Source organism: Ranitomeya variabilis, chromosome 2 (genome assembly GCF_051348905.1).
Source record: "Ranitomeya variabilis isolate aRanVar5 chromosome 2, aRanVar5.hap1, whole genome shotgun sequence".
Classification (NCBI taxonomy): Eukaryota; Metazoa; Chordata; class Amphibia; order Anura; family Dendrobatidae; genus Ranitomeya; species Ranitomeya variabilis.
The window spans coordinates 416,011,207-416,036,987 of NC_135233.1; the positions used below are offsets into that span (position 1 = coordinate 416,011,207).

Here is a 25,781-nt window from a genome sequence, read left to right on the forward strand (position 1 = left end):
CTCCCTTTGATTCCGAGAGTCGTGAAAAAGGATAAAGGCAGAAGTAATTCCCGCAATCCTGGTAGCTCCAGACTGTCTCAGAAGGGCCTGGTACGCGGAGCTAGTGAACATGCTCATGGATGCTCCCTGGAGGCTTCCAGACCTTCCAGATCTTCTCTCACAAGGCCCCTCTTCCACCAGAGTTCACAGTCTCTGAGTTTAATGGCTTGTCTTGAGGCTGCAGTCCTGAGGGAGGGCAGTTTTTCCCATCAGGTCATTCAGACCATGATTAGGGCATGAAAACCAGCATCTTCGCGTACCTACCACAGTTACTGGAAGGCCTTCTTTCGGTGGAGTGAGGACAACAATTTGGTTTCTGGTATATATTTCAGTACTCTAAAGGTTAACGTTTCTGCTCTGCCAATTCTTTTCCAATGAAATTCGGCTTCTCGTTCCCAGGTAAAGACTTTTCTTCAAGGAATCTCCCACCTGGCACCTCCTTGTTGTCATCCGATAGATCCATGGAATCGTAACCTTGTCCTTGGCGCACCCGGGCGCACTCCTTTTGAGCCCATTCAAGACATTCCGTCCTCTCTCCTGTCATGGAAAGTTGCCTTCTTAGTTGCCATTACGTCCATCTGAAGAGTTTCTGAGTTAGTGGCATTGTCCCGCCGTTCTCTGTTTCTGGTTCTCCATCAGGACAAGGTAGTTCTCAGACCCGTTCCTTCTTTCTTACCTAAGGTGGTCTCTTCATTTCTATGTCCCTCTCCAGTCCATTCCCTGGAGAAGTCCGTCCACAAGTTGGATCTGGTCAGAGCTGTCCGAGTCTACCTCTCAAGGACTGCTTCCTTTCGCCTCTCTGATGCCTTATTTGTCATCTCTGGAGATTGTCGTAAGGGATTTCCAAATTCACTATTGCCCGTTGGATTTGTTCGGCAATATTGGAGGCATACTGCGTTCAGGGCAAACCGCCTCCAGGGGTAAAAGCTCACTCCACCCGGGCGGTGGGAGCTTCCAGGGCAGTTCGTCACCAGGCTCCAGTTTTACAGATTTGTAAAGCCGCGACCTGGTCATCTTTGCACACTTTCGCAAGTTTTTACAGGTTTCATACCCATGCCTCGTCTGATGCAGGCCTGGAAAGGAAGGTGCTGGAGGCTGCAGTTATGCATCAGCCGACCTAAATCTGTTTTTGTTTCATTCTTTCTGTTCCCACCCTTGGGACTGCTTTGGGACATCCCATGGTTACCTGTGTCCCCCAATGAAGCGATAAAGAGAGAGGGATTTTTGGTACTCACTGTAAAATCTCTTTCTTGGAGCCTTCATTGGGGAACACAGTATCCTCCCTAACTGTTTGTGCTGCTTTTGGGCCTATGTGCCTTTGTTGGTGGGTTGGTACATATGTTGAATTTTTGGTTGCTTCTCCTACTGCTATAACACTAACCAATGTACTTGCTGCCTGTCAGTGGATGTATACTGCTGAGGAGGAACCATTTTCCTTTTTTGCTTAGTGTCAGCCTCCTAGCGACAGCAGCATACACTCATGGTTACTACTGATGAGCGAATATACTCGTTACTCAAGATTTCCCGAGCACGCTCGGGGGTCCTCCGAGTATTTTTTTGTGCTCGGAAATTTAGTTTTTATTGCCGCAGCTGAATGATTTACATCTGTTAGCCAGCTTAAGTGCATGTGGGGGTTGCCTGGTTGCTAGGGAATCCCCACATGTACTTATGCTGGCTAACAGATGTAAATCATAAAGCTGCGGCAATAAAAACAAAATTTCCAAGCACAAAAAAATACTCGGAGGACACCCGAGCGTGCTCGGGAAATTTTGAGTAACGAGTATATTCGCTCATCACTAATGGTTACCTGTGTCTCCCAATGAAGGCTCCAAGAAAGAGATTTTACAGTGAGTACCAAAAATCTCTCTTAATATAATATAATATTGACTTTAAAGTTGACAATTTGTTGTAACACGTTGTGCTCTTATCCTGCATGACTAGTGTTGTTTGCTGATATACTGATTACACATTGTCCAGGTCAGCCAGTTTGTTGACTTGAAAAATAGAGGAGGAAAAACTGTGCAAATAGATTAAATAATTAAACAATGCAAGTTTCTCCTCACGAATTTTCCTCTTGACTTCTGTCTGGATACTGGTTTGAAGGACAACAGTGTGAACTATAAAAAGGGGATATATACCTCCATGGAGGGAGAAAGATTCAGCCAAGACCTCAAAACATTCAAAGGATCAGAGACAGGACATCAGCCAAGACATCATGACTCCATCACAAGGGGCACAGATTTATCATTCTAATGTAGTGTTTCTCAACTTCAATACTCAAGACCCACCAACAGGTCAGGATTTCCTTAGTATTGCATAGGTGATGGAATTAATGCTTGAACCTGTTCAGGTTGAGAAATACTGTTCTGCACGATGCCAGCTTAGGGGACCTCGGCCCTGGCTGGAATAATACCGATCTGCTCCATTGACCAACGCAAAACAATGGGTAGGATTGTGATATGGCTATGCTTGTTGTTACCACCTCTCTGTGTGTGCCACAGGTGGGGTAGTCGGCCCTGGAAGCTCTGTAGTAACAGCTGCTCTTATCCCGGCGGGTCAGCGGAAGGGTGAGACTCTGTCATTTGCACCATCTTGGGTATTTTGCTGGGACTGTTCTGTGTTATTTGTCTCTTTTGTGGTTCAATAAATTATTGCCACACTGTTTTACCCTCACTCTGTGTTGTCTGAATATGCTTACGTTAAAAGGAGAGCAGGTGGATGACCCCTGGTCCATGCGGTTTCGGCTAGTGGACCGGTGCGCCTGCTAACCCTTCTGTGTCTCCACATCCTCCTTGTCTCATCTGTCCACAAGTAGGCTTTTGGCTTACTCATGTAAATTTTAGCAATCTGCAGTCTAGCATTTTTATATCTGTGTCAGCAGTGGTGTCCTCCTGGGTGTCCTGCCGTAGCGTTTCATTTCATTCACATGTGGACGTATAGTTTGCACGAACACTAACACTGATGTCCCCTGAACCTGCAGGACAGCTTGGATTTCTTTGGACCTTGATTGGGGCTGCTTATCCACCATCTGGACTAGCCTGCGTTACAACCTTTTAATCAATTTTTCTCTACCATCCACATCCAGGAAGATAAGCTACAGTGCTATTGGTTGTAAACTTCTTCATCATGTTGTGCACCCTGGACAAAGGAACTTCAAGATCTCAGGAGATGGACTTGTAACCTGGAGACTGTTGATATTGTTCAACAATGTTGGTTCCCAAGTCCTCGGACAGTTCTCTTCTCTTTCTGTTCTCCATGCTTAGTGTGGCACACACAGACTCACAATGCAAAGACTGAGTCAACTCCTCCCCTTTTTATCTGGTTTCAGGTGTGATGTTCATATTGCCCACACCTGTTACTTGCTACAGGTGAGTGTGAACGAGCATCACATGCTGGAAACAAAGTTTTTTACCGACAATTTTATAAAGGTGCCATCAATTTTACTGTGGGCTCTGACCCCCCCTTCTCTCTGTGTTTCTGCTTGCTGAGGTGTGTGTGTGTGGATCCCAAATCCCTCATTCCCTCCTATCACAAGAATTTTTACGACTTTGGTAGCTGCAGTGCACAATTCTCCCATCTAGTACCAGCTGAAACTGGTCTAGTCTCCCTCAAAAGACAAGAGGTTCTTTGTTCTATTATAATAAGATATTGGGACACTTATTTGGGCTAGAAAAATGAGTATATATTGCTAACTTCCATCGGTAGATCTGTCAAACACAGTAAGCGCGAGCAGCTAAACACAGCGAGTACAAAGTGCGGATTTCTCTTGAACCGTGTGGAACAACTAGGATGAATTTGGTATCATTAGAAAGCCAATTTTAAAACAAGCAGAATGATGGGTGGGCTTTGATTCTGACATGTTCTCAAGCGAAGATATGAGAATTACAAGTATTTTTGGTACAAACTGTACATCTGAGGAGAGGGGAGGGCAATGGTAACTCAAACCCCTTTAGTGATGTCACAAACCTGCAGTTATAAGTTGCTGCACTCGACCCAACCTTCAGTCTTGCCTGAGGAGCTGTTACAGCAGGTCTTGTCTGATGAACTGGAACATTTGGGGCTCCGCCCACCAGCATGGTTGCCTGAAATGATCTGAGCACATGTGTTAATTTCTCGTTTAATCCCTGTTTATTTTATAATTGCTGTACATACGTTAAATTGTCTCATATCGTAACATCTTTATATGCCTTTTATAAACACTGCCTAATCTTTTATGGAGTAAAATATATAAAATACTAGCTTTGTTCTCCTGCTCTAAAACGTACCCTAAGTCTTCTGAAGTTAATTACGCTACTAATTTGGGTTGGCTCGAACCCCTCCCTGTGAGAAATCTGAGCTGGTGTCAGCGAAGTGTCTTCTGGGTTAGGCAGGTGAGCTGGCAGTGATGGAACGGGGTTTTATAAGCTATTGTCTGGCTGCGGCCTGAGCATTTATAATTCCCTCACTGCAGCGTGCCTGCTAGCCAGTCCACAGTGAAGCGGCCCGTCCGGCGACTAATTACCCTAGGTGCAGTACCTAGTCTGACCTGAGGGTAAGGGGGGGCGCCAGAGAGCTGCAAGTTCTCAGGCGGAACTAGAAAGCGGGATGTACATGAATCCCTGCAGTTGGTGATATTGTAGCAGCAGTGAGATAACTAAAATAAGCCCCTGCGGTAAATTGATAGGTCAGTAGCCTTGTTTGTGTTTATCACATTGTAGCAGTGGAGGGATAACTAAGATAAGCCCCCCTGCACATGTGATAGCCGTGTGCTGGCCAAAGGTCACCCCCGTATCGTGACATTTTGGTGACAAGCACGGTGTGAATCGTGATAGTGACCAACCATCCTCTACTCCATCCATCTGGACCATCCAGGGTTGCTCGACGCTCATCAGTAAACAAGACTGTTTGAAAATTAGTCTTCATGTATGTCTGGGCCCACTGCAACCGTTTGTTTGTGAACACTGTTAAGGGATGGCTGAATAGTAGGTTTATGAACCAAAGCAAGCCTTTGAAGGATCCTACACCTTGAGGTTCGAGGGACTCCAGAGGCACCAGCATCTTCAAATACCTGTTTGCTGGTTTGTAATGGCTTTTTAGCAGCTGCTCTCTTAATCCGATGAACTTACCTGACAGAAACCTTCCTCATGCCTTTATCAGCACGAACACGTCTGTGCTCAGATTCAGCCACAAATCTCTTAACAGTACGATGATCACGATTTTTTCAGGAAATATCTAATGTTTTCTTCCCTTGACCAAATCATTGCACTATTTGATGCTTTTCGGCAGCAGAGAGATCCTTTTTCTTTCCCATGTTACTTGAAAACTGTGGCCTGCTTAATAATGTGGGACATCATTTTTAAGTAGTTTTCCTTTAATTAGAATCACCTGGAAAACTAATTATCACATGTGTTTAAGATTGATTTCAGTGATCCATTGAGCCCTGGTGTATGAGTGTAGTGAAATATGTATAGGTTTATATGTATAACCAGCAGTAATTTAACATCTGTCCTGAGACTGCAGGGGTCACAGCATATGTTGTCCTGAGAGGGCAGTTGGCTGTCTCCAATCTCGCCAGAGGGCCTTGCTGGGAACCAGGAAAGGGAAACATTTCACACCTTCTAGCTCCTTTGGAGAGAGATGTCCATTACAACCTGACACTATCTGAGAAACTTTAGGCAAAGTGTGTTCAGAGGAAAATAATATATTCATTGGGGGAGCGGCCGTGGTCCAATCAAACACAAGCAATTATAATATTAACCTGAGAGGCTGGTTTAGAAATCTGACCTCCAAGTTAACGCTAAAAATTAGGCTTGTACGCATACAAGGTTCACAGATTGAGGGACAGCCAAGCTGAGGTGTTCCATTCCATATTCGTCCCCCCTCACGGAACAGAAAGCAGACTACAAAGTTAGATATTTCTGTAAGTTTTCTCCCGTTTATTCTTATAACTTTTTTGCATATTTGTATGTCTTTTTATTACCATATTTTTATACCCTTTTTATTGTAAGCACTGTACTTTTTGTATTAAAGCATAAAACTTTAACAAGTTGAACCTTGCATGTTGTAAAGAATCCATAGCCATGAAAGTGTGTGAGCCTTATGATTGGCAGACAGTAGTAGTAAAATTTCCGGGACTCATCACCCGTGTGTTCGGTGAGTGGTGGCAGCGTGTATGAGCGGGTGTGTGGCCTGGGTCGTGGTGTGATTTATGCTCCCATTACAGCATAGGGCAGAGGTTGAATGCTGGACTGAGAGAGGGGAGATAGATTAACCCTTGCAGGCGCAACCCCAAGTCGCATGCTGAGAAGCGGGTACGTGACAATCGGGCATATAGGCATCCTGCTGCCCAACCGTTGTCTCCCCGATGTCTGCTCTGTGGAGGGGCTCACATGGTCACCACTGATGGTGGTCTCATCCGTACGGGCCGATGTCACGTGTCTCCTCTGTTACTGAATGACCACGGGAAGTGTATTGTGCATATGACATTCTCTGCCTGTCGTTATGGCCGCCGTGTATCGGTGTCGACAGTGTCACCAGAACGTGGCCTCCTGCATCACTTACATTTCTGGAGCTCTGTGCTGGCAGCTGCTCTAGGTGCCGAGACCCTCTCCATCCAATATGGGTGACCACACAAGCACAGATACGTGGCCCCTATTAGTGGCGGTGTGAGGACACTGCTGGCAGCGGTACACTGGGCTCGTGGCCCTGGGGTAGTGCATTACTCACTCCTCCATGTCTTTCTCTTTCAGTTTGGAGAAGTATTATCTCGTCTGCTCGCTGCTGTATAACGGGAGAGATTTGTTTAAACCCGTCCAGTCCAAGAAGGTGGGAACCTACAAGAGCTTCTTCTACCTGGTGAAGTGGGACGAGCTGTAAGTACCCCTGTGCCGTGTACACCCGCCGTACTCATGTTGTAAATTACATGATGCACTCCGGTACTCACGGTGTGGTGGATTACATGCCGCACTCCAATAGTTGCGGTGTGTTGGATTACATGCCACAATCTGGTGTCGGTACTGACTTTGTGGTTGTTTACATGCTATTTTCTGGTACTCGCGGTCTGGTGGATTACATGCCTCAATCTGGTGCCGGTGCTCACAGCGTGGTGGTTCACAGGCTGTACTGCGGTACTCATGGTATGGTGGTTTACATGCCGCACTCTGATACGGTGTGGTGGTTTACATGCTGCACTATGGTACTCACGGTGTATGGTGGTTTACATGCAGCACTCCGGTACTCAGGGTGTGGTGGTTTACATTCCGCACTCCTGTACTCACGGTGTGGTGGTGTACATGCCGCACTCCGGTACTCACGGTGTGGTGGTTTATGTGCAGCACTCCGGTACTCACAGTGTGGTGGTTTACGTGCTGCACACCGGTGCCGCTTCTCATGGTGTGGTGGATTACCTGCCGCACTCTGGTGCCGGTATATACTGTGTGGTGGGTTACTTGCCGCACTCTGGTGCCAGTATATACTATGTGGTGGATTACCTGCCGCACTCTGGTGCCGATATATACTGTGTGGTGGATTATCTTCTGCACTCTGGTGCCGGTGTGTACTGTGTGGTGGATTACCTTCCGCACTCTGGTGCCCGTTTATACTGTGTGGTGGATTACCTTCCGCACTCTGATGCCGGTATATACTGTGTGGTGGATTACCTGCCGCACTCTGGTGCCGGTATATAGTGTGGTGGTGGATTACCTGCCGCACTCTGGTGCCGGTATATACTGTGAGGTGGATTACTTGCCGCACTCTGGTGCCAGTATATACTGTGTGGTGGATTACCTGCCGCACTCTGTTGCCGGTATATACTGTGAGGTGGATTACTTGCCGCACTCTGGTGCCAGTATATACTGTGTGGTGGATTACCTACCGCACTCTGGTGCCGGTATATACTGTGTGGTGGATTACCTTCCGCACTCTGGTGCCCGTTTATACTGTGTGGTGGATTATCTCCCGCACTCTGGTGCCAGTATATACTGTGTGGTGGATTACCTTCCGCACTCTGGTGCCAGTATATACTGTGTGGTGGATTACCTGCCGCACTCTGGTGCCGGTATGTACTGTGTGGTGGATTATCTGCAGCACTCTGGTGCCAGTATATACTGTGTGGTGGATTACCTGCCGCACTCTGGTGCTGGTATATACTGTGTGGTGGATTACCTGCCGCACTCTGGTGCCAGTATATACTGTGTGGTGGATTACCTGCCGCACTCTGGTGCCGGTATATACTGTGTGGTGGATTATCTTCTGCACTCTGGTGCCGGTATATACTGTGTGGTGGATTATCTGCCGCTCTCTGGTGCCGGTATATACTGTGAGGTGGATTACTTGCCGCACTCTGGTGCCAGTATATACTGTGTGGTGGATTACCTACCGCACTCTGGTGCCCGTTTATACTGTGTGGTGGATTATCTCCCGCACTCTGGTGCCGGTATATACTGTGTGGTGGATTACCTTCCGCACTCTGGTGCCAGTATATACTGTGTGGTGGATTATCTGCCGCTCTCTGGTGCCGGTATATACTGTGAGGTGGATTACCTGCCGCACTCTGGTGCCGGTATATACTGTGTGGTGGATTATCTTCTGCACTCTGGTGCCGGTATATACTGTGTGGTGGATTACCTGCCGCTCTCTGGTGCCGGTATATACTGTGAGGTGGATTACCTGCCGCACTCTGGTGCCGGTATATACTGTGTGGTGGATTACCTGCCGCACTCTGGTGCCATGGTGCCAGTATATACTGTGTGGTGGATTACCTGCCGCACTCTGGTGCCGGTATATACTGTGTGGTGGATTACCTTCCGCACTCTGGTGCCCGTTTATACTGTGTGGTGGATTATCTCCCGCACTCTGGTGCCGGTATATACTGTGTGGTGGATTACCTGCCGCATTCTGGTGCCATGGTGCCAGTATATACTGTGTGGTGGATTACCTTCCGCACTCTGGTGCCAGTATATACTGTGTGGTGGATTACCTGCCGCACTCTGGTGCCGGTATGTACTGTGTGGTGGATTATCTGCAGCACTCTGGTGCCAGTATATACTGTGTGGTGGATTACCTGCCGCACTCTGGTGCTGGTATATACTGTGTGGTGGATTACCTGCCGCACTCTGGTGCTGGTATATACTGTGTGGTGGATTACCTGCCGCACTCTGGTGCCAGTATATACTGTGTGGTGGATTACCTGCCGCACTCTGGTGCCGGTATATACTGTGTGGTGGATTATCTTCTGCACTCTGGTGCCGGTATATACTGTGAGGTGGATTACCTGCCGCACTCTGGTGCCGGTATATACTGTGTGGTGGATTATCTTCTGCACTCTGGTGCCGGTATATACTGTGTGGTGGATTACCTGCCGCTCTCTGGTGCCGGTATATACTGTGAGGTGGATTACCTGCCGCACTCTGGTGCCGGTATATACTGTGTGGTGGATTACCTGCCGCACTCTGGTGCCATGGTGCCAGTATATACTGTGTGGTGGATTACCTGCCGCACTCTGGTGCCGGTATATACTGTGTGGTGGATTACCTGCCGCACTCTGGTGCCAGTATATACTGTGTGGTGGATTACCTGCCGCACTCTGGTGCCGGTATATACTGTGTGGTGGATTACCTGCCGCACTCTGGTGCCATGGTGCCGGTATATACTGTGTGGTGGATTACCTGCCGCACTCTGGTGCCGGTATATACTGTGTGGTGGATTACCTGCCGCACTCTGCTGCCAGTATATACTGTGTGGTGGATTACCTGCAGCACTCTGGTGCCGGTATATACTGTGTGGTGGATTACCTGCCGCACTCTGTTGCCGGTATATACTGTGTGGTGGATTATCTGCTGCACTCTGGTGCCAGTATATACTGTGTGGTGGATTAACTGCAGCACTCTGGTGCCGGTATATACTGTGAGGTGGATTACTTGCCGCACTCTGGTGCCAGTATATACTGTGTGGTGGATTACCTGCCGCACTCTGGTGCCGGTATATACTGTGTGGTGGATTATCTTCTGCACTCTGGTGCCGGTGTGTACTGTGTGGTGGATTACCTTCCGCACTCTGGTGCCCGTTTATACTGTGTGGTGGATTACCTTCCGCACTCTGATGCCGGTATATACTGTGTGGTGGATTACCTGCCGCACTCTGGTGCCAGTATATACTGTGAGGTGGATTACTTGCCGCACTCTGGTGCCGGTATATACTGTGTGGTGGATTACCTTCCGCACTCTGGTGCCCGTTTATACTGTGTGGTGGATTATCTCCCGCACTCTGGTGCCGGTATATACTGTGTGGTGGATTACCTGCCGCATTCTGGTGCCATGGTGCCAGTATATACTGTGTGGTGGAATACCTTCCGCACTCTGGTGCCAGTATATACTGTGTGGTGGATTACCTGCCGCACTCTGGTGCCGGTATGTACTGTGTGGTGGATTATCTGCAGCACTCTGGTGCCAGTATATACTGTGTGGTGGATTACCTGCCGCACTCTGGTGCTGGTATATACTGTGTGGTGGATTACCTGCCGCACTCTGGTGCTGGTATATACTGTGTGGTGGATTACCTGCCGCACTCTGGTGCCAGTATATACTGTGTGGTGGATTACCTGCCGCACTCTGGTGCCGGTATATACTGTGTGGTGGATTACCTGCCGCTCTCTGGTGCCGGTATATACTGTGAGGTGGATTACCTGCCGCACTCTGGTGCCGGTATATACTGTGTGGTGGATTACCTGCCGCACTCTGGTGCCATGGTGCCAGTATATACTGTGTGGTGGATTACCTGCCGCACTCTGGTGCCGGTATATACTGTGTGGTGGATTACCTGCCGCACTCTGGTGCCATGGTGCCAGTATATACTGTGTGGTGGATTACCTGCCGCACTCTGGTGCCGGTATATACTGTGTGGTGGATTACCTGCCGCACTCTGGTGCCATGGTGCCAGTATATACTGTGTGGTGGATTACCTGCCGCACTCTGGTGCCGGTATATACTGTGTGGTGGATTACCTGCCGCACTCTGGTGCCATGGTGCCAGTATATACTGTGTGGTGGATTACCTGCCGCACTCTGGTGCCGGTATATACTGTGTGGTGGATTACCTGCCGCACTCTGGTGCCGGTATATACTGTGTGGTGGATTACCTGCCGCACTTTGCTGCCAGTATATACTGTGTGGTGGATTACCTGCAGCACTCTGGTGCCGGTATATACTGTGTGGTGGATTACCTGCCGCACTCTGGTGCCAGTATATACTGTGTGGTGGATTACCTGCCGCACTCTGGTGCTGGTATATACTGTGTGGTGGATTATCTGCAGCACTCTGGTGCCGGTATATACTGTGTGGTGGATTACCTGCCGCACTCTGGTGCCGGTATATACTGTGTGGTGGATTATCTTCTGCACTCTGGTGCCGGTATATACTGTGTGGTGGATTATCTTCTGCACTCTGGTGCCCGTTTATACTGTGTGGTGGATTACCTGCCGCTCTCTGGTGCCGGTATATACTGTGTGGTGGATTACCTGCCGCACTCTGGTGACGGTATATACTGTGTGGTGGATTACCTGCCGCACTCTGGTGCCAGTATATACTGTGTGGTGGATTACCTGCCGCACTCTGGTGCCAGTATATACTGTGTGGTGGATTACCTGCCGCACTCTGGTGCAGGTATATACTGTGTGGTGGATTACCTGCAGCACTCTGGTGCCGGTATATACTGTGTGGTGGATTACCTGTCGCACTCTGGTGCCGGTATATACTGTGTGTTGGATTACCTGCCGCACTCTGGTGCCGGTATATACTGTGTGGTGGATTATCTTCTGCACTCTGGTGCCGGTATATACTGTGTGGTGGATTACCTGCCTCACTCTGGTGCCGTTATATACTGTGTGGTGGATTACCTGCCGCACTCTGGTGCCGGTATATACTGTGTGGTGGATTACCTGTCGCACTCTGGTGCCGGTATATACTGTGTGGTGGATTATCTTTTGCACTCTGGTGCCGGTATATACTGTGTAGTGGATTATCTGCCACAGTCTGGTGCCGGTATATACTGTGTGATGGATTATCTGCCGCACTCTGGTGCCGGTATTTGCGGTGTGATGGATTACCTGCCTCACTCTGGTGCCGGTATTTGCGGTGTGATGGATTACCTGCCTCACTCTGGTGCCGGTATTCATGGTGTGATGGATTACCTGCTTCACTTTGGTGCCGTTACTCTTTGTGTTGTGGATTACCTGCCAGTAAAGGCGGTGTAATGGAATACCTGCCTCACTCCCGTGGCAGTACTAGCAGTGTGGTGGATTACCTTCCGGTACTCGCGGTGTGATGGATTACATGTGACACTCCATTGCGGGTACTCGCGGTTTGGTGCATTACCTGCCGCCATTCGTGGTGTGGTGGATTTCCTGCCCCACTCTAGTGCCGGCAAACACGGCGTGATAGATTACCTGCTGCACTCTGGTGAAGGTAATCACTGGTGGATTACCTGCCTCCTATTCCAGTGTTCGCGGTGTGATGGATTACCTGCTTCACTCTGGTACTGGTACTCGCTGTGTTTTGGATTACCTACCTCACTCCGGTGTCGGTACTCGCTGTGTGGCGGATTACCTGCTCATACTCGCTGTGTGATGCATTACCTGCCAAACTCCGGTGCCAGTATTCGTTGTGTGGTGGATTACATGCTCGTACTCTTGGTGTGATGGATTACCTGCCGCACTCCATTGCTGGTACTCATGGTGTGGTGGATTAAATGCTTGTACTTGCAGTGTGATGGATCACCTGCCGGTACATACTGTGTGATGGAATACCTATCGCACTCTTTTGCCGGTGCTCGCGGTGTGGTGGATTACCATCCGGCACAGGCAGTGTGATGGATTACCTCCTGCAGTGCGGTGCCAGTGCTCGCGGTTTGGTGGATTACCTGCCGGTACTCATGGTGTGGTAGATTACATGCTGCACTCTGGTGCCACCTCTTACGGTGTGGTGGATTACCTGCTGCACTCTGGTGCCAGTACTCCCGGTGTGGTGGATTACCTGCTGCCCTCTTGTGCTTTTACTTGCTGTGTGGTGGATTACCTGCCGGTACTCGCGATGTGATGGATTACCCTCCGCTCTCCGGCCCCAGTATTCGCAGTGTGATGGATTACCTGCCTGCACTCCGGTGTTGTACTCATGGTTGCTCTTGATCTTGCAGGATCATCTTCCCTGTAGCGATGGCTCAGCTTCCTCTGGAGTCCATCCTGCATCTGAAGATGTTCGGAATATTGAATCCTAACAGCGGGGGCTCCCCAGACACCAATAAGCAGAGGAAGGGTCCGGAGCTACTGGGGCAGGCCTCTCTACCACTTTTCAACTTTAAAAGGTGAGCGCTCCCCAAACTTGTCCTCTCGGCTAGGAGTGCCCCTTCATCAACAAAACACTGGGGAAAACTGTAATAAAGCTCTTACTGAGAGCTGGAAGATTATAACAAAATGATGTCCTAAAGTATTTGACCCATACTATTTGTGTCGCTGTACCCCCATAAACAATAGTTAATCATAAGATTTGTCACCAAAAGTATATTAATACAATGGTAAAACGAGGTACTAATTAATTAAAAAGTAATATTTTATTGGTACAAAGATAAAACAATGTGAAAAAATACAAAAAGAAAGGTGCTAGATCATAAAAGGAGGGACTTAAATACAATGGGGTACCACGTGACAAGCTATATAAAATAATGGCCTGTACGTGGAGTGGCCTGGCTGTGGAATGGCCTGGCCGTGGAATGGAGTGGCCATGGTCTGTGTCGTGGAGTGGCCATGGTCTGTGATGATGATGTGGAGTGACCTGACCGTGGAGTGGCCTGGCCGTGGAATGGAGTGGCCATGGTCTGTGGAGTGGCCATGGTCTGTGGTGATGTGGAGTGGCCTGGTCGTGGAATGGAGTGGCCTGGTCGTGGAATGGAGTGGCCTGGTCGTGGAATGGAGTGGCCTGGTCGTGGAATGGAGTGGCCTGGTCGTGGAATGGAGTGGCCTGGTCGTGGAATGGAGTGGCCTGGTCGTGGAATGGAGTGGCCTGGTCGTGGAATGGAGTGGCCTGGTCGTGGAATGGAGTGGCCTGGTCGTGGAATGGAGTGGCCTGGTCGTGGAATGGAGTGGCCTGGTCGTGGAATGGAGTGGCCTGGTCGTGGAATGGAGTGGCCTGGTCGTGGAATGGAGTGGCCTGGTCGTGGAATGGAGTGGCCTGGTCGTGGAATGGAGTGGCCTGGTCGTGGAATGGAGTGGCCTGGTCGTGGAATGGAGTGGCCTGGTCGTGGAATGGAGTGGCCTGGTCGTGGAATGGAGTGGCCTGGTCGTGGAATGGAGTGGCCTGGTCGTGGAATGGAGTGGCCTGGTCGTGGAATGGAGTGGCCTGGTCGTGGAATGGAGTGGCCTGGTCGTGGAATGGAGTGGCCTGGTCGTGGAATGGAGTGGCCTGGTCGTGGAATGGAGTGGCCTGGTCGTGGAATGGAGTGGCCTGGTCGTGGAATGGAGTGGCCATGGTCTGTGGCGATGATGTGACCGTGGAGTGGCCTGACCTGGCCGTGGGGCGGAGTGGCCTGGCCGTGGGGCGGAGTGGCCTGGCCGTGGGGCGGAGTGGCCTGGCCGTGGAGCGGAGTGGCCTGGCCGTGGAGCGGAGTGGCCTGGCCGTGGAGCAGCCTGGCCGTGGGGTGGAGCGGCATGATTGTGGAGTGGAGTGGCCTGGCCGTGGAGTGTCCTGAGAGTGGAGTGGAGTGGCCTAGCTGTGCAGTGGAGTGTTCTGGCAAAGTGTGGGCTGGCCATGGTGTGGACTGGCAATGGTGTTGGCCATGGTGTGGACTGGCGATGGAGTGGGCTAGAGATGGGGCAGGCGATGGTGTGGACTGACCATGTTGTTGACTGGCCATGGTGTGGCCATGGTGTGGGCTGGTGATGGGGTAGGCAAGCTGTGTGCTGGTGATGGGGTAGCCATGGTGTGTGGACTGGCGATGGTGTGGGCTGGCAATAGTGTAGCCATGGTGTGTGTAGTGAAATATGTATACAGTGCCTAAAAGTAGTATTCAACCCCCTGCAGATTTAGCAGGTTTAATAAGATGCAAATAAGTTACAACCTTCAAACTTCAAACAAGAGCAGGATTTATTAACAGATGCATAAATCTTACAAACCAAAAAGTTTTGTTGGTCAGTTAAATTTTTATAAATTTTAAACATAAAAGTGTGGGTCAATTATTATTCAACCCCTAGGTTTAATATTTTGTGGAATAACCTTTGTTTGCAATTACAGCTAATAATCGTCTTTTATAAGACCTGATCAGGCCGGCACAGGTCTCTGGAGTTATCTTGGCCCACTCCTCCATGCAGATCTTCTCCAAGTTATCTAGGTTCTTTGGGTGTCTCATGTGGACTTTAATCTTGAGCTCCTTCCACAAGTTTTCAACTGGGTTAAGGTCAGGAGACTGACTAGGCCACTGCAACACCTTGATTTTTTGCCTCTTGAACCAGGCCTTGGTTTTCTTGGCTGTGTGCTTTGGGTCGTTGTCTTGTTGGAAGATGAAATGACGACCCATCTTAAGATCCTTGATGGAGGAGCGGAGGTTCTTGGCCAAAATCTCCAGGTAGGCCGTGCTATCCATCTTCCCATGGATGCGGACCAGATGGCCAGGCCCCTTGGCTGAGAAACAGCCCCACAGCATGATGCTGCCACCACCATGCTTGACTGTAGGGATGGTATTCTTGGGGTCGTATGCAGTGCCATCCAGTCTCCAAACGTCACGTGTGTGGTTGGCACCAAAGATCTCGATCTTGGTCTCATCAGACAAGAGAACCTTGAACCAGTCAGTCTCAGAGTCCTCCAAGTGATCATGAGCAAACTGTAGACGAGCCTTGACATGACGCTTTGAAAGTAAAGGTACCTCACGGGCTCGTCTGGAACGGAGACCATTGCGGTGGAGTACGTTACTTATGGTATTGACTGAAACCAATGTCCCCACTGCCATGAGATCTTCCCGGAGCTCCTTCCTTGTTGTCCTTGGGTTAGCCTTGACTCTTCGGACAAGCCTGGCCTCGGCACGGGAGGAAACTTTCAAAGGCTGTCCAGGCCGTGGAAGGCTAACAGTAGTTCCATAAGCCTTCCACTTCCGGATGATGCTCCCAACAGTGGAGACAGGTAGGCCCAACTCCTTGGAAAGGGTTTTGTACCCCTTGCCAGCCTTGTGACCCTCCACGATCTTGTCTCTGATGGCCTTGGAATGCTCCTTTGTCTTTCCCATGTTGACCATGTTTGAGTGCTGTTCACAAGTGTGGGGAGGGTCTTAAATAGTCAGAAAAGGCTGGAAAAAGAGATAATTTATCCAAACATGTGAAGCTCATTGTTCTTTGTGCCTGAACTACTTCTTAATACTTTAGGGGAACCAAACAGAATTCTGGGGGGTTGAGGGGTTGAATAATAAATGACCCTCTGATAAAACTTTTCACAATTTAAAAAAAAAATAAACAAAGAAATAACATTCTTTTTTGCTGCAGTGCATTTCACACTTCCAGGCTGATCTACAGTCCAAATGTCACAATGCCAAGTTAATTCCAAATGTGTAAACCTGCTAAATCTGCAGGGGGTTGAATACTACTTGTAGGCACTGTATGTATAGATGTATGACCAGTAGTAAATTAACATCTGATCTTGGACTGCAGCTCTCACAAATGTCATGACCGATGGTATCCTGAGTTTTATGGCGGTTTCATGGTCTCCAGTCACCCCAGGGGGGAGATTTCCTGAACACACACAGAATTGCAAACATTTCACACCTCCTAGTGCCTTTGATGGGAAGACGCCAAATTGTAGCATGACACTGTGTATTTGCTCTGAGAAAGAAAGATTACACGTGTAGTGTTCAAAGAAAAAAATAATGTATTCATTGGTAAAATAGCCAGGATCCAGTCACAAACCAAGGATTAGAATATTAACCCGAAAGGCTGGTCTAGAAATCTGACCCCCCGGGTTGACTCTATAAATTAGGCCTTTACACATAGAAAGCTGTTCACAGATTGAGGGGCAGCCAAGCTGATGTGAGCCATTCCATATTGCCCCCCCCCCCCCACCTGGGAGCAGTATGCCGGACTGCAAAGTTTAGATATTTCTGTACGTTTTCTCCCTTTATTCCATGTAAATATGCTGAAGGCTCATCATGACAGGCAGATCTTTGACTTACCTGTCTGTAGCCTGCCTGAAGAGGGGGAGGCTGATCTGTTACTAGATGTGGGGGCCTCAGAATATGGAGTCCCTGGAGTCAGCAGAGTTTAATCCTGAGCTTTCCCACAAGTCAGAGGTCTGAGCTGATGGGGGCGCTCAGCGAGTTCACCGAAGTCTTCACAGGGGAGCCTGGGAGGATGCACTTAGCAGCTCACCATGTGGACACTGGTACTAACCCCCAGTACGGCAGTCTGCATACCCTGTGTCAGCAAAGGTGAAGACACACATGAGGGAACAGGTAGAGGAGGTGCTGAACCTCAAGGTAATACAAAAATCCCAGAGTGCCTGGGCCTCACCTGTGGTTCTTGTCTCGAAAAAGGATCATATGACCCGGTTCTATGTAGTCTACAGGAAATTAAATCTACTGACTACATGTGAGGTCTACCCCATGCCGCGGATAGACGAGCTGTTAAGGCAGCTAGACAAAGCATCGTACCTTACCATCATGGACTTAAATAAGGGATATTGGCAGATACCCCTGACCAGAGAAGCACAGGAGAGGTCTGCCTTTATAATGCTATTCGGGCTGTTTGAGTTCCTGGTGATGCCATTTGGTATGAAGAATGTCCCTGCGACCTTCCAGAGGTTGGTCAATCACTTATTGAAAGGATGTGATGGTTCTGCCATTGCTTATCTTGATGATGTAGCCATTTTTAGTAATTCTTGGGAGCAACACCTTGTACATCTTTCCCAGGTGTTGCAGCGGCTTAACACCACAGGCTTTACTGTTAAAGGGCCACTGTCACCCCCCTCCAGCCGTTATAAACTAAAAGAGCCACCTTGTGCAGTAGTAATGCTGCATTCTAACAAGGTGGCTCTTTTAGTTTTAGGTTCAAGCATACCCCAAATAAAACGTTTTTATACTTAGCCACAATTCCTGTCTCTAGCCAGGTAGGCGGGTCCTCACTCCCCAGCTTGGCCAGCTCCTCTGCCGTCACTCACATCTTCCTGCGCTTTCGGCGCCGCCCCCTCAGCGCTGTTATCGTTTCAAATCCGGCGCCTGCGCTGTGTACTGGTGTCCTGCGCAGACGCAGTAAGCTCTGGCCGTCTGATGTAATGGCTGATACCAGAGAACAAAAGACATCCACAGAACACCAGGATGGATCTGCTGCACAGTAAATAGCTGTAGGACCTGCGATGATGTCACTGCCATGTGATTAGGGCCGAAAGCGCAGGAAGATGTGAGTGACGGCAGAGGAGCTGGCCAAGCTGGGGAGTGAGGACCCGCCTACCTGGCTAGAGACAGGAATTGTGGCTAAGTATAAAAACGTTTTATTTGGGGTATGCTTGAACCTAAAACTAAAAGAGCCACCTTGTTAGAATGCAGCATTACTGCTGCACAAGGTGGCTCTTTTAGTTTATAACGGCTGGAGGGGGGTGACAGTGGCCCTTTAATCCAGGGAAGTGTCAGGTAGCCATGCGGGAAGTACAATACCTCGGACACGGGTGGGGGGAGGACTGCTGTAACCTGAGCCAGGGAAGGTAGAAGCCATTACAGCCTGGCCCACCCCACAAACCAAGAAGCAGGTACTGTGATTCCTTGGTACGGCTGGCTACTATAGGAGGTTTGTACCAAACTACAGTGCTCTGGCCAAGATGTTAACTGATCTGACCAGGAGGAAGCTTCCCCAAATTGTCTCCTGGACTCCTCAGTGTGAGGAATCATTCATTCTCTGCCCTAAAGTCAGCACTGCTTAGTTCACCCTTCCTGCAGGCCTCAGATTTCACTCCCCGGTTTGTAGTGCAGACAGATGCCAGCACCTATGGGCTAGGTGCGATTCTCAGCCAGGTGAACCAGCAAGGCGAGGAGCACCAAATTCTCTACCTAAGCAGGAAACTCCTACCCGGAGAAGTGGCATATGCCACCATTGAAAAGGAATGTTTAGCAATTGTGTGGGCTCTGCAGAAACTTGAACCATAACTCTATGGACGCAGCTTCACCGTAATCACAGATCATAACCCATTGAGCTGGCTCAACAGAGTAGTTGGGGACAACGGGAAATTGCTTAGATGGAGCCTGATATTACAGCAATGTGATTTTACTATTCAACATAAGAAAGGAGTCGATCAAGGCAATGCTGACGGCCTATCTCGCCAAGTTGGGGCGGAACCAGATACGTGCTCGGGAGCTGATCTGTAAGTCAACCCCCTTGCACGTTCATAAGGAGGGAGGTGTGGTGAAATATGTATATGTATCGATGTATGACCAGCAGTAAATTAACATCTGTTCTGAGGCTATGTGCACACGTCAGGATTTTGTCAGGATTTTTCATCAGGTTTTTTCATCAGGTTTTGTAGCCAAAACCAGGAGTGGGTGATAAATGCAGAAGTGGTGTATATGTTTCTATTATACTTTTCCTCTAATTGTTCCACTCCTGGTTTTGGCTACAAATCCTGAGGAAAAATCCTGACAAAATCCTGACGTGTGCACATAGCCTAAGGCCATGTTCACACAATGCGTTTTTTACCGCGGAACCGCAGCGATTTTGCCGCTGCGGGTCTGCAGCTGTTTTCCATGCAGGGTACAGTACAATGTAACCCTATGGAAAACAGGAAACGCTGTGCACATGATCCTGAAATTCACTAAAAAAGCCGCGCTGAATAGCTGCGGTAAAAAAGAAGGACCATGTCACTTCTTTGTGCGGAACTGCGGCGGTTCTGCACCCATAGACCTCCATTGTGAGGTCAAACCCGCAGTAAAACCCGCAGATCAAAAATATATCTGCGGGTTTTATTGCGGTTATGGGTGGAGAAACCGCTGCAGCAGGAAGTGCGGGGAAGCGGGTGGAAGTGCTTGGGCGGAGAGACATGGAGGCATACCGTCGCATGGGGATCGCTGTCGGCTGTTTGATAGATTTGGTATGTGTGTGTGTGTGTGTGTGTGTGTGTGTGTGTGTGTGTGTGTATATGTATGTATGTGTGTGTGTGTTCGTGTGTGTGTGTGTGTGTGTGTGTCCCCATGCGACGCTAGTGCCACCACTGTGCTAAGTCGCCGTATGGGACTACTACTCCCATCCGGTATTAGGATCGGAGAGTTGTCCCTGTGTCCGGCGACTTAGCACAGTTGTAAAGTTACACAAAACACACACAATACACATACATGACACACAGTACATACAACATATAACACAGAGTATATACTCACCAACAGCACACTGGTAGGCGAAGCCCTCGATCCCCTAGAAAAAATCCCAAAATAAAAAATCAAATCCATACTCCCTGTCCGCAGAATCCATAAAACGAGTGTCCCACGCCGATCGGCTGCTCTCCGGCGATACACTGCCAGGAGCGAAGCTCCTAGCAGTGTATCGCGTACTGTTCCGGAGTTCAATGTCTCCGGCGTCTCGGTTAACGGCAGTACAGCTGCGTTGAACTTTCCCACGCAGCACTGCCGTTAAGCGAGAGTGCCGGGGTCAATGACCGCCGGTAAACTCGCTCGCGCATGCGCAATGACACACCGACAGGAACTATGGCTCCTGTCAGTGTGTTGCTGCAGCCGTGGAGAGCAGACATATCTCTGGATGTGTCTGTTCTCCATGGAAGATCTTCGTGGGACCCTCGATGGATTTCTGCGGACAGGGCCAGGGAGTATGAATTTGTTTTTTTATTTTGCGTCTTTTTCAGGTCGAGGGTCTTCAGGACGGATTGAGCGTACAATAAAATATGGTCAAAAAGTGGGTGTCTTTATTTCATTAAAATATTTTTTTTCTAGTGTGTTTTTTTTTTTTAACCCTTTCATTGGATTAATAATGGATAGGCGTCTTATTGACGCGCCTCCATTATTAACCGGGCTTAATGCCACCTTACAATAGCAAGGTGGCATTAACCCCTCATTACCCCATATCCCACCACTACAGGGAGTGGGAAGAGAGGGGCTAAGTGCCGGAATTGGCACATCATTTTGATGCGCCTTTTCTGGGGCGGCTTATATTTGTAGCCAGGGGGGGGGGGCAAATATCCATGGCCCCTTTCCTAGGCTATGAATATAAGCCCACGGCTGTCTGCGTAGCCTTTTTGGCCTAAAAATATAGGGGGACCCCAACACTTTTTTTTGGGGGGGCTCTCCCTTTATTTCTGAGCCAGAAAGGCTACGCAGACAGCTGTGGGCTTCATATTCATGGCCTGGGAACAGCCATGGGTATTTTAACCCCTTCCCAGGCCACAAATATTGGCCCGCAGCAGTCTGCCTAGCCTTTCTAGCCTAAAAATATAGGGGGACCCTATGTAATTTTTTATTTTTTTTTTTATTTTTGGGGGGGGGGGGGGGTCCCCCTATATTTTTTTTGATCATTTTAATGGCATTAATAATGGATAGGCGTCTTATTGACGCCTCTCCATTATTAACCGGGATTAATGCCACCTTACAATAGCAAAAATACGTGCAACTGAAATACGTGGCACTTAAATACGTGATACGTGGCACTGAAATACGTGGCACTGAAATATGTGATACGTGGCACTGAAATACGTGATACGTGGCACTGAAATACGTGGCACTGAAATACGTGATATGTGGCACTTAAATACGTGATACGTGGCACTTAAATACGAGATACGTGGCACTTAAATACGTGATACGTGGCACTTAAATACGTGGCACTGAAATACGTGATACGTGGCACTGAAATACGTGATACGTGGCACTGAAATACGTGGCACTGAAATACGTGGCACTGAAATACGCGGCACTGAAATACGCGGCACTGAAATACGTGGCACTGAAATACGTGATACGTGGCACTGAAATACGTGGCACTGAAATACGTGGCACTGAAATACATGGCACTGAAATACGTGATACGTGGCACTTAAATACGTTGCACTTAAACACGTGGCACTGAAATACGTGATATGTGGCACTAAGTCTACGTTCACATTTGCGGTCTGCGCCGCAGCGTCGGGCGCCGCAGCGTCGCCGCATGCGTCATGCGCCCCTATATTTAACATGGGGGCGCATGGACATGCGTTGCACTTGCGTTTTGCGACGCATGCGTCACTGCGGCGCACGCTTCGGGCGCAGAGGACGCAGCAAGTTGCATTTTTGCTGCGTCCAAAATCAACCAAAAAAAGGACGCATGCGTCGCAAAACGCAGCGTTGTGCATGCGTTTTGCTGCGTTTTTGTTTGCGTTGTGCGTTGCGTCGCCGACGCTGCGGCGCACAATGCAAATGTGAACATAGCCTTAAATACGTGGCACTTAAATAGCTGGATAGAGCTGGATCCGCGGGCTGTGATCTGGCCTACGCTCAGCACTCTGCGGAGCGCTGTCATTCAAAACACGTCCACTCATTTTGGTGTTAGTCTCAAAATGGAGGATGGAAGAAGAAAAGGGTTGGACAAGGAAATGACATCATTTTTTTTTTTTTTCCCCCACTGCAGTTAAAGCTTTATTTGTGTCAAACACAGACAATCTGCAGAGAAAACTGCATAAAAAACCGCATCAAAAAACGCACCAAAAACCGCACCTGCGTTTTCTGCCAAGAGCTGCGGTTTTTAGTGCAGAAAAACAGCAGGGAAATCAGGAACGTGTGAACATGGCCTTAGACTGCAGCTTTCACAGTCACCCCAGTGGGGATTTCCTGAACACACACAGAATTGGAAACATTTCACACTTCCTAGTGCCTTTGATGAGAAGACACCAAATTGCAGCCTGACACTGTATATTTACTCTGAGAAAGAAAGATTACACGAATAGTGTTGAAAGAAAAAAAAAATGTATTCAGTGGTAAAATAGCCAGGATCCATATATAATATTAACCTGAGAGGACTGGTCTAGAAGTCTGACCCCCGGGTTGACTCTATAAATTAGGACTTAACACATAGAAATACGTTTACAGATTGAGGGGCAGGCAAGCTGATGTGAGCCATTCCATATTCACCCCCCCAGGGAGCAAAATGCAGGACTGCAAAGTTTAGATATTTCTGGAAGTTTTCTCCCTTTATTTTTATAACTGTTTTGCATATTTGTATGTCATTTATTACTTCCATATTTTAATGTCTTTTATTGTAAGCACTGTACCTTTTCTATTAAAACTTAAAACTTTAATAAGTTTGAGCCTTGTATGCTCTAAAAATTCCATAGCCTTAGGGTACGTTCACACAGGACTTTTTTGCTGCTTTTTTTTGCTGCTTTTTTTAATGCTAATTTTCAGCTGCTTTTTACAGTACCAGTAAAGCCTATGAGATTTCAGAAATCTCATGCACACACGTTGGTTTTTTGTTTGATCAGTTTTTTCTGCTTTGCTGCTTTTTTTGGACATAGGGCATGTCACTTCTTTCAGCGTTTTTGCTGCGTTTTTGCAGCGTTTTTTCACCCATTGACTTGAATGGGTGATGAAAAAAACGCTGAAAAAACGCATGTAGCATTATTTGCTGCGTTTTTTGTGCAGAAAATCATGGCCAGCAGGAAGGGATCTCACAGCCAAGAGCTTAGGGGTGTGGTTAGTGAGGTGTGAAGAGCCATTGTGAGCCATTGTGAGGTGTGAAGAGCCATTGTGAGGTGTCCTGTTTGTGATCTATTGTGAGGGAGTTCCTGGTAGTGAGGTGTGAAGAGCCATTGTGAGGTGTGAAGAGCCATTGTGAGGTGTCCTGTTTGTGATCTATTGTGAGGGAGTTCCTGGTAGTGAGGTGTGAAGAGCCATTGTGAGGTGTGAAGAGCCATTGTGAGGTGTCCTGATTGTGATCTATTGTGAGGGAGTTCCTGGTAGTAAGGTGTGAAGAGCCATTGTGAGGTGTCCTAGCAGCTGAAAATTGGCATAAAAAAAGCAGCAAAAATCTGCAGCAAAAATCTGCAGCAAAAAAGTCCTGTGTGAACGTACCCAAAAAACGCACCAAAAACGCACCAAAAAAACGCACCTAAATTAGCATAAAAAAAAGCAGCAAAAAAAAGCAGCAAAAAAGTCCTGTGTGAACGTACCCTTAGAGTATGTGACCCTGCTGATTTGCAGACAGTAGTAGTAATATTTCCAGGACTCATCGTCCGTGTGTTAGGTGAGTGGTGGCAGCATGTATGAGCTGGGTGTGTGGACTGTCGGGGTATGATTTATGCTCCCATTGCAATATAGGACAGAGGTTGAATGCTGGACTGAGTGAGAGGAGATAGATTAACCCTTGCAGCGCAACCCCCGGTCACGTGCTGAGAAGCAGGTACGTTATGGTGTGGATTGGCTATGGTGTGGGCTGGCGATGGTGTGGGCTGGCCATAGTGTGGATTGGCGATGATGTGGCCTGGCGATGGTTTGGCCATGGTGTGGACTGATGATTTTGTGGATTGGCAATGGTGTGGACTGGCCATGGTTTGGCAATGGTGTGGACTGGCCATGGTTTGGCCATGGTGTAGACTGTCCATGGTTTGGCCATGGTGTGGACTGGTGATGGTGTGTCCATGGAGTAGCCACGAACATGAGTATCGGGCTTTTTATATGTGTTTTAGACAAAGAAAGCACATTGCAGCAAAGGGCGTATACACAGTGCCTTGCGAAAGTATTCGGTCACCTGGAACTTCTCAACCTTTTCCCACATATCATGCCTCAAACATAAAGATACCAAATGTAAATTTTTGGTGAAGAATCAAGAAGTGGAACACAATTGTGAAGTTGAACCAAATTTATTGGTTATTTTACATTTTTGTGGAAATTCAAAAACGGAAAAATGGGGCGTGCAATATTATTCGGCCCCTTTACTTTCAGTGCAGCAGACTCACTCCAGAAGTTCATTGTGGATCTCTGAATGATCCAATGTTGTCCTAAATGACTATTGATGATAAATACAATCCACCTGTGTAATCACGTCTCCGTATAAATGCACCTGCTCTGTGATAGTCTCAGGGTTCTGATTGATGCACAGAGAGCATCATGAAGACCAATGAACACAACAGGCAGGTCCATGATACTGTTGTGGAGAAGTTTAAAGCCGGATTTGGAAACAAAATGATTTCCAAACCTTTAAACATCCCAAGGAGCACTGTGCAAGCGATCATATTGAAATGGAAGGAGTATCATACCACTGAAAATCTACCAAGACCCGGCCATCCCTCTAAACTTTCAGCTCAAACAAGGAGAAGACTGATCAGAGATGCAGCCAAGAGGCCCATGATCACTCTGGATGAACTGCAGAGATCCACAGCTGAGGTGGGACAGTCTGTCCATAGGACAACAATCAGTCGTACACTGCACAAATCTGGCCTTTATGGAAGAGTGGCAAGAAGAAAGCCATTTCTCAAAGATATCCATAAAAAGTGTTGTTTAAAGTTTGCAACAAGCCACCTGGGAGACACACCAAACATGTGGAAGAAGGTGCTCTGGTCAGATGAAACCAAAATCGAACTTTTTGGCAACAATGCCACACGATATGTTTGGCGTAAAGGCAACACAGCTCATCACCCTGAACACACCATCCCCACTGTCATACATGGTGGTGGCAGCATCATGGTTTGGGCCAGCTTTTCTTAAGCAGGGACAGGGAAGATGGTTAAAATTGATGGGAAGATGGATGGAGCCAATACAGGACAATTATTGAAGAAAACCTGT

At 48.3% G+C, this 25,781-nt stretch overlaps 1 protein-coding gene across 7 annotated transcripts in view; it reads left to right on the forward strand.

Annotated features, from left to right (window-relative positions):
• The window catches only part of PIK3C2A (phosphatidylinositol-4-phosphate 3-kinase catalytic subunit type 2 alpha), a 241,093-nt gene that overhangs the window by 127,138 nt on the left and 88,174 nt on the right, over positions 1 to 25,781 (forward strand). For all 7 annotated transcript variants that reach the window (XM_077286575.1, XM_077286569.1, XM_077286576.1 and 4 more), the window contains exons 12-13: positions 6,768 to 6,890; positions 13,203 to 13,370. In XM_077286575.1, coding sequence (XP_077142690.1) covers positions 6,768 to 6,890; positions 13,203 to 13,370 — 291 coding nt within the window. The remainder of the gene's footprint in view (positions 1 to 6,767; positions 6,891 to 13,202; positions 13,371 to 25,781) is intronic.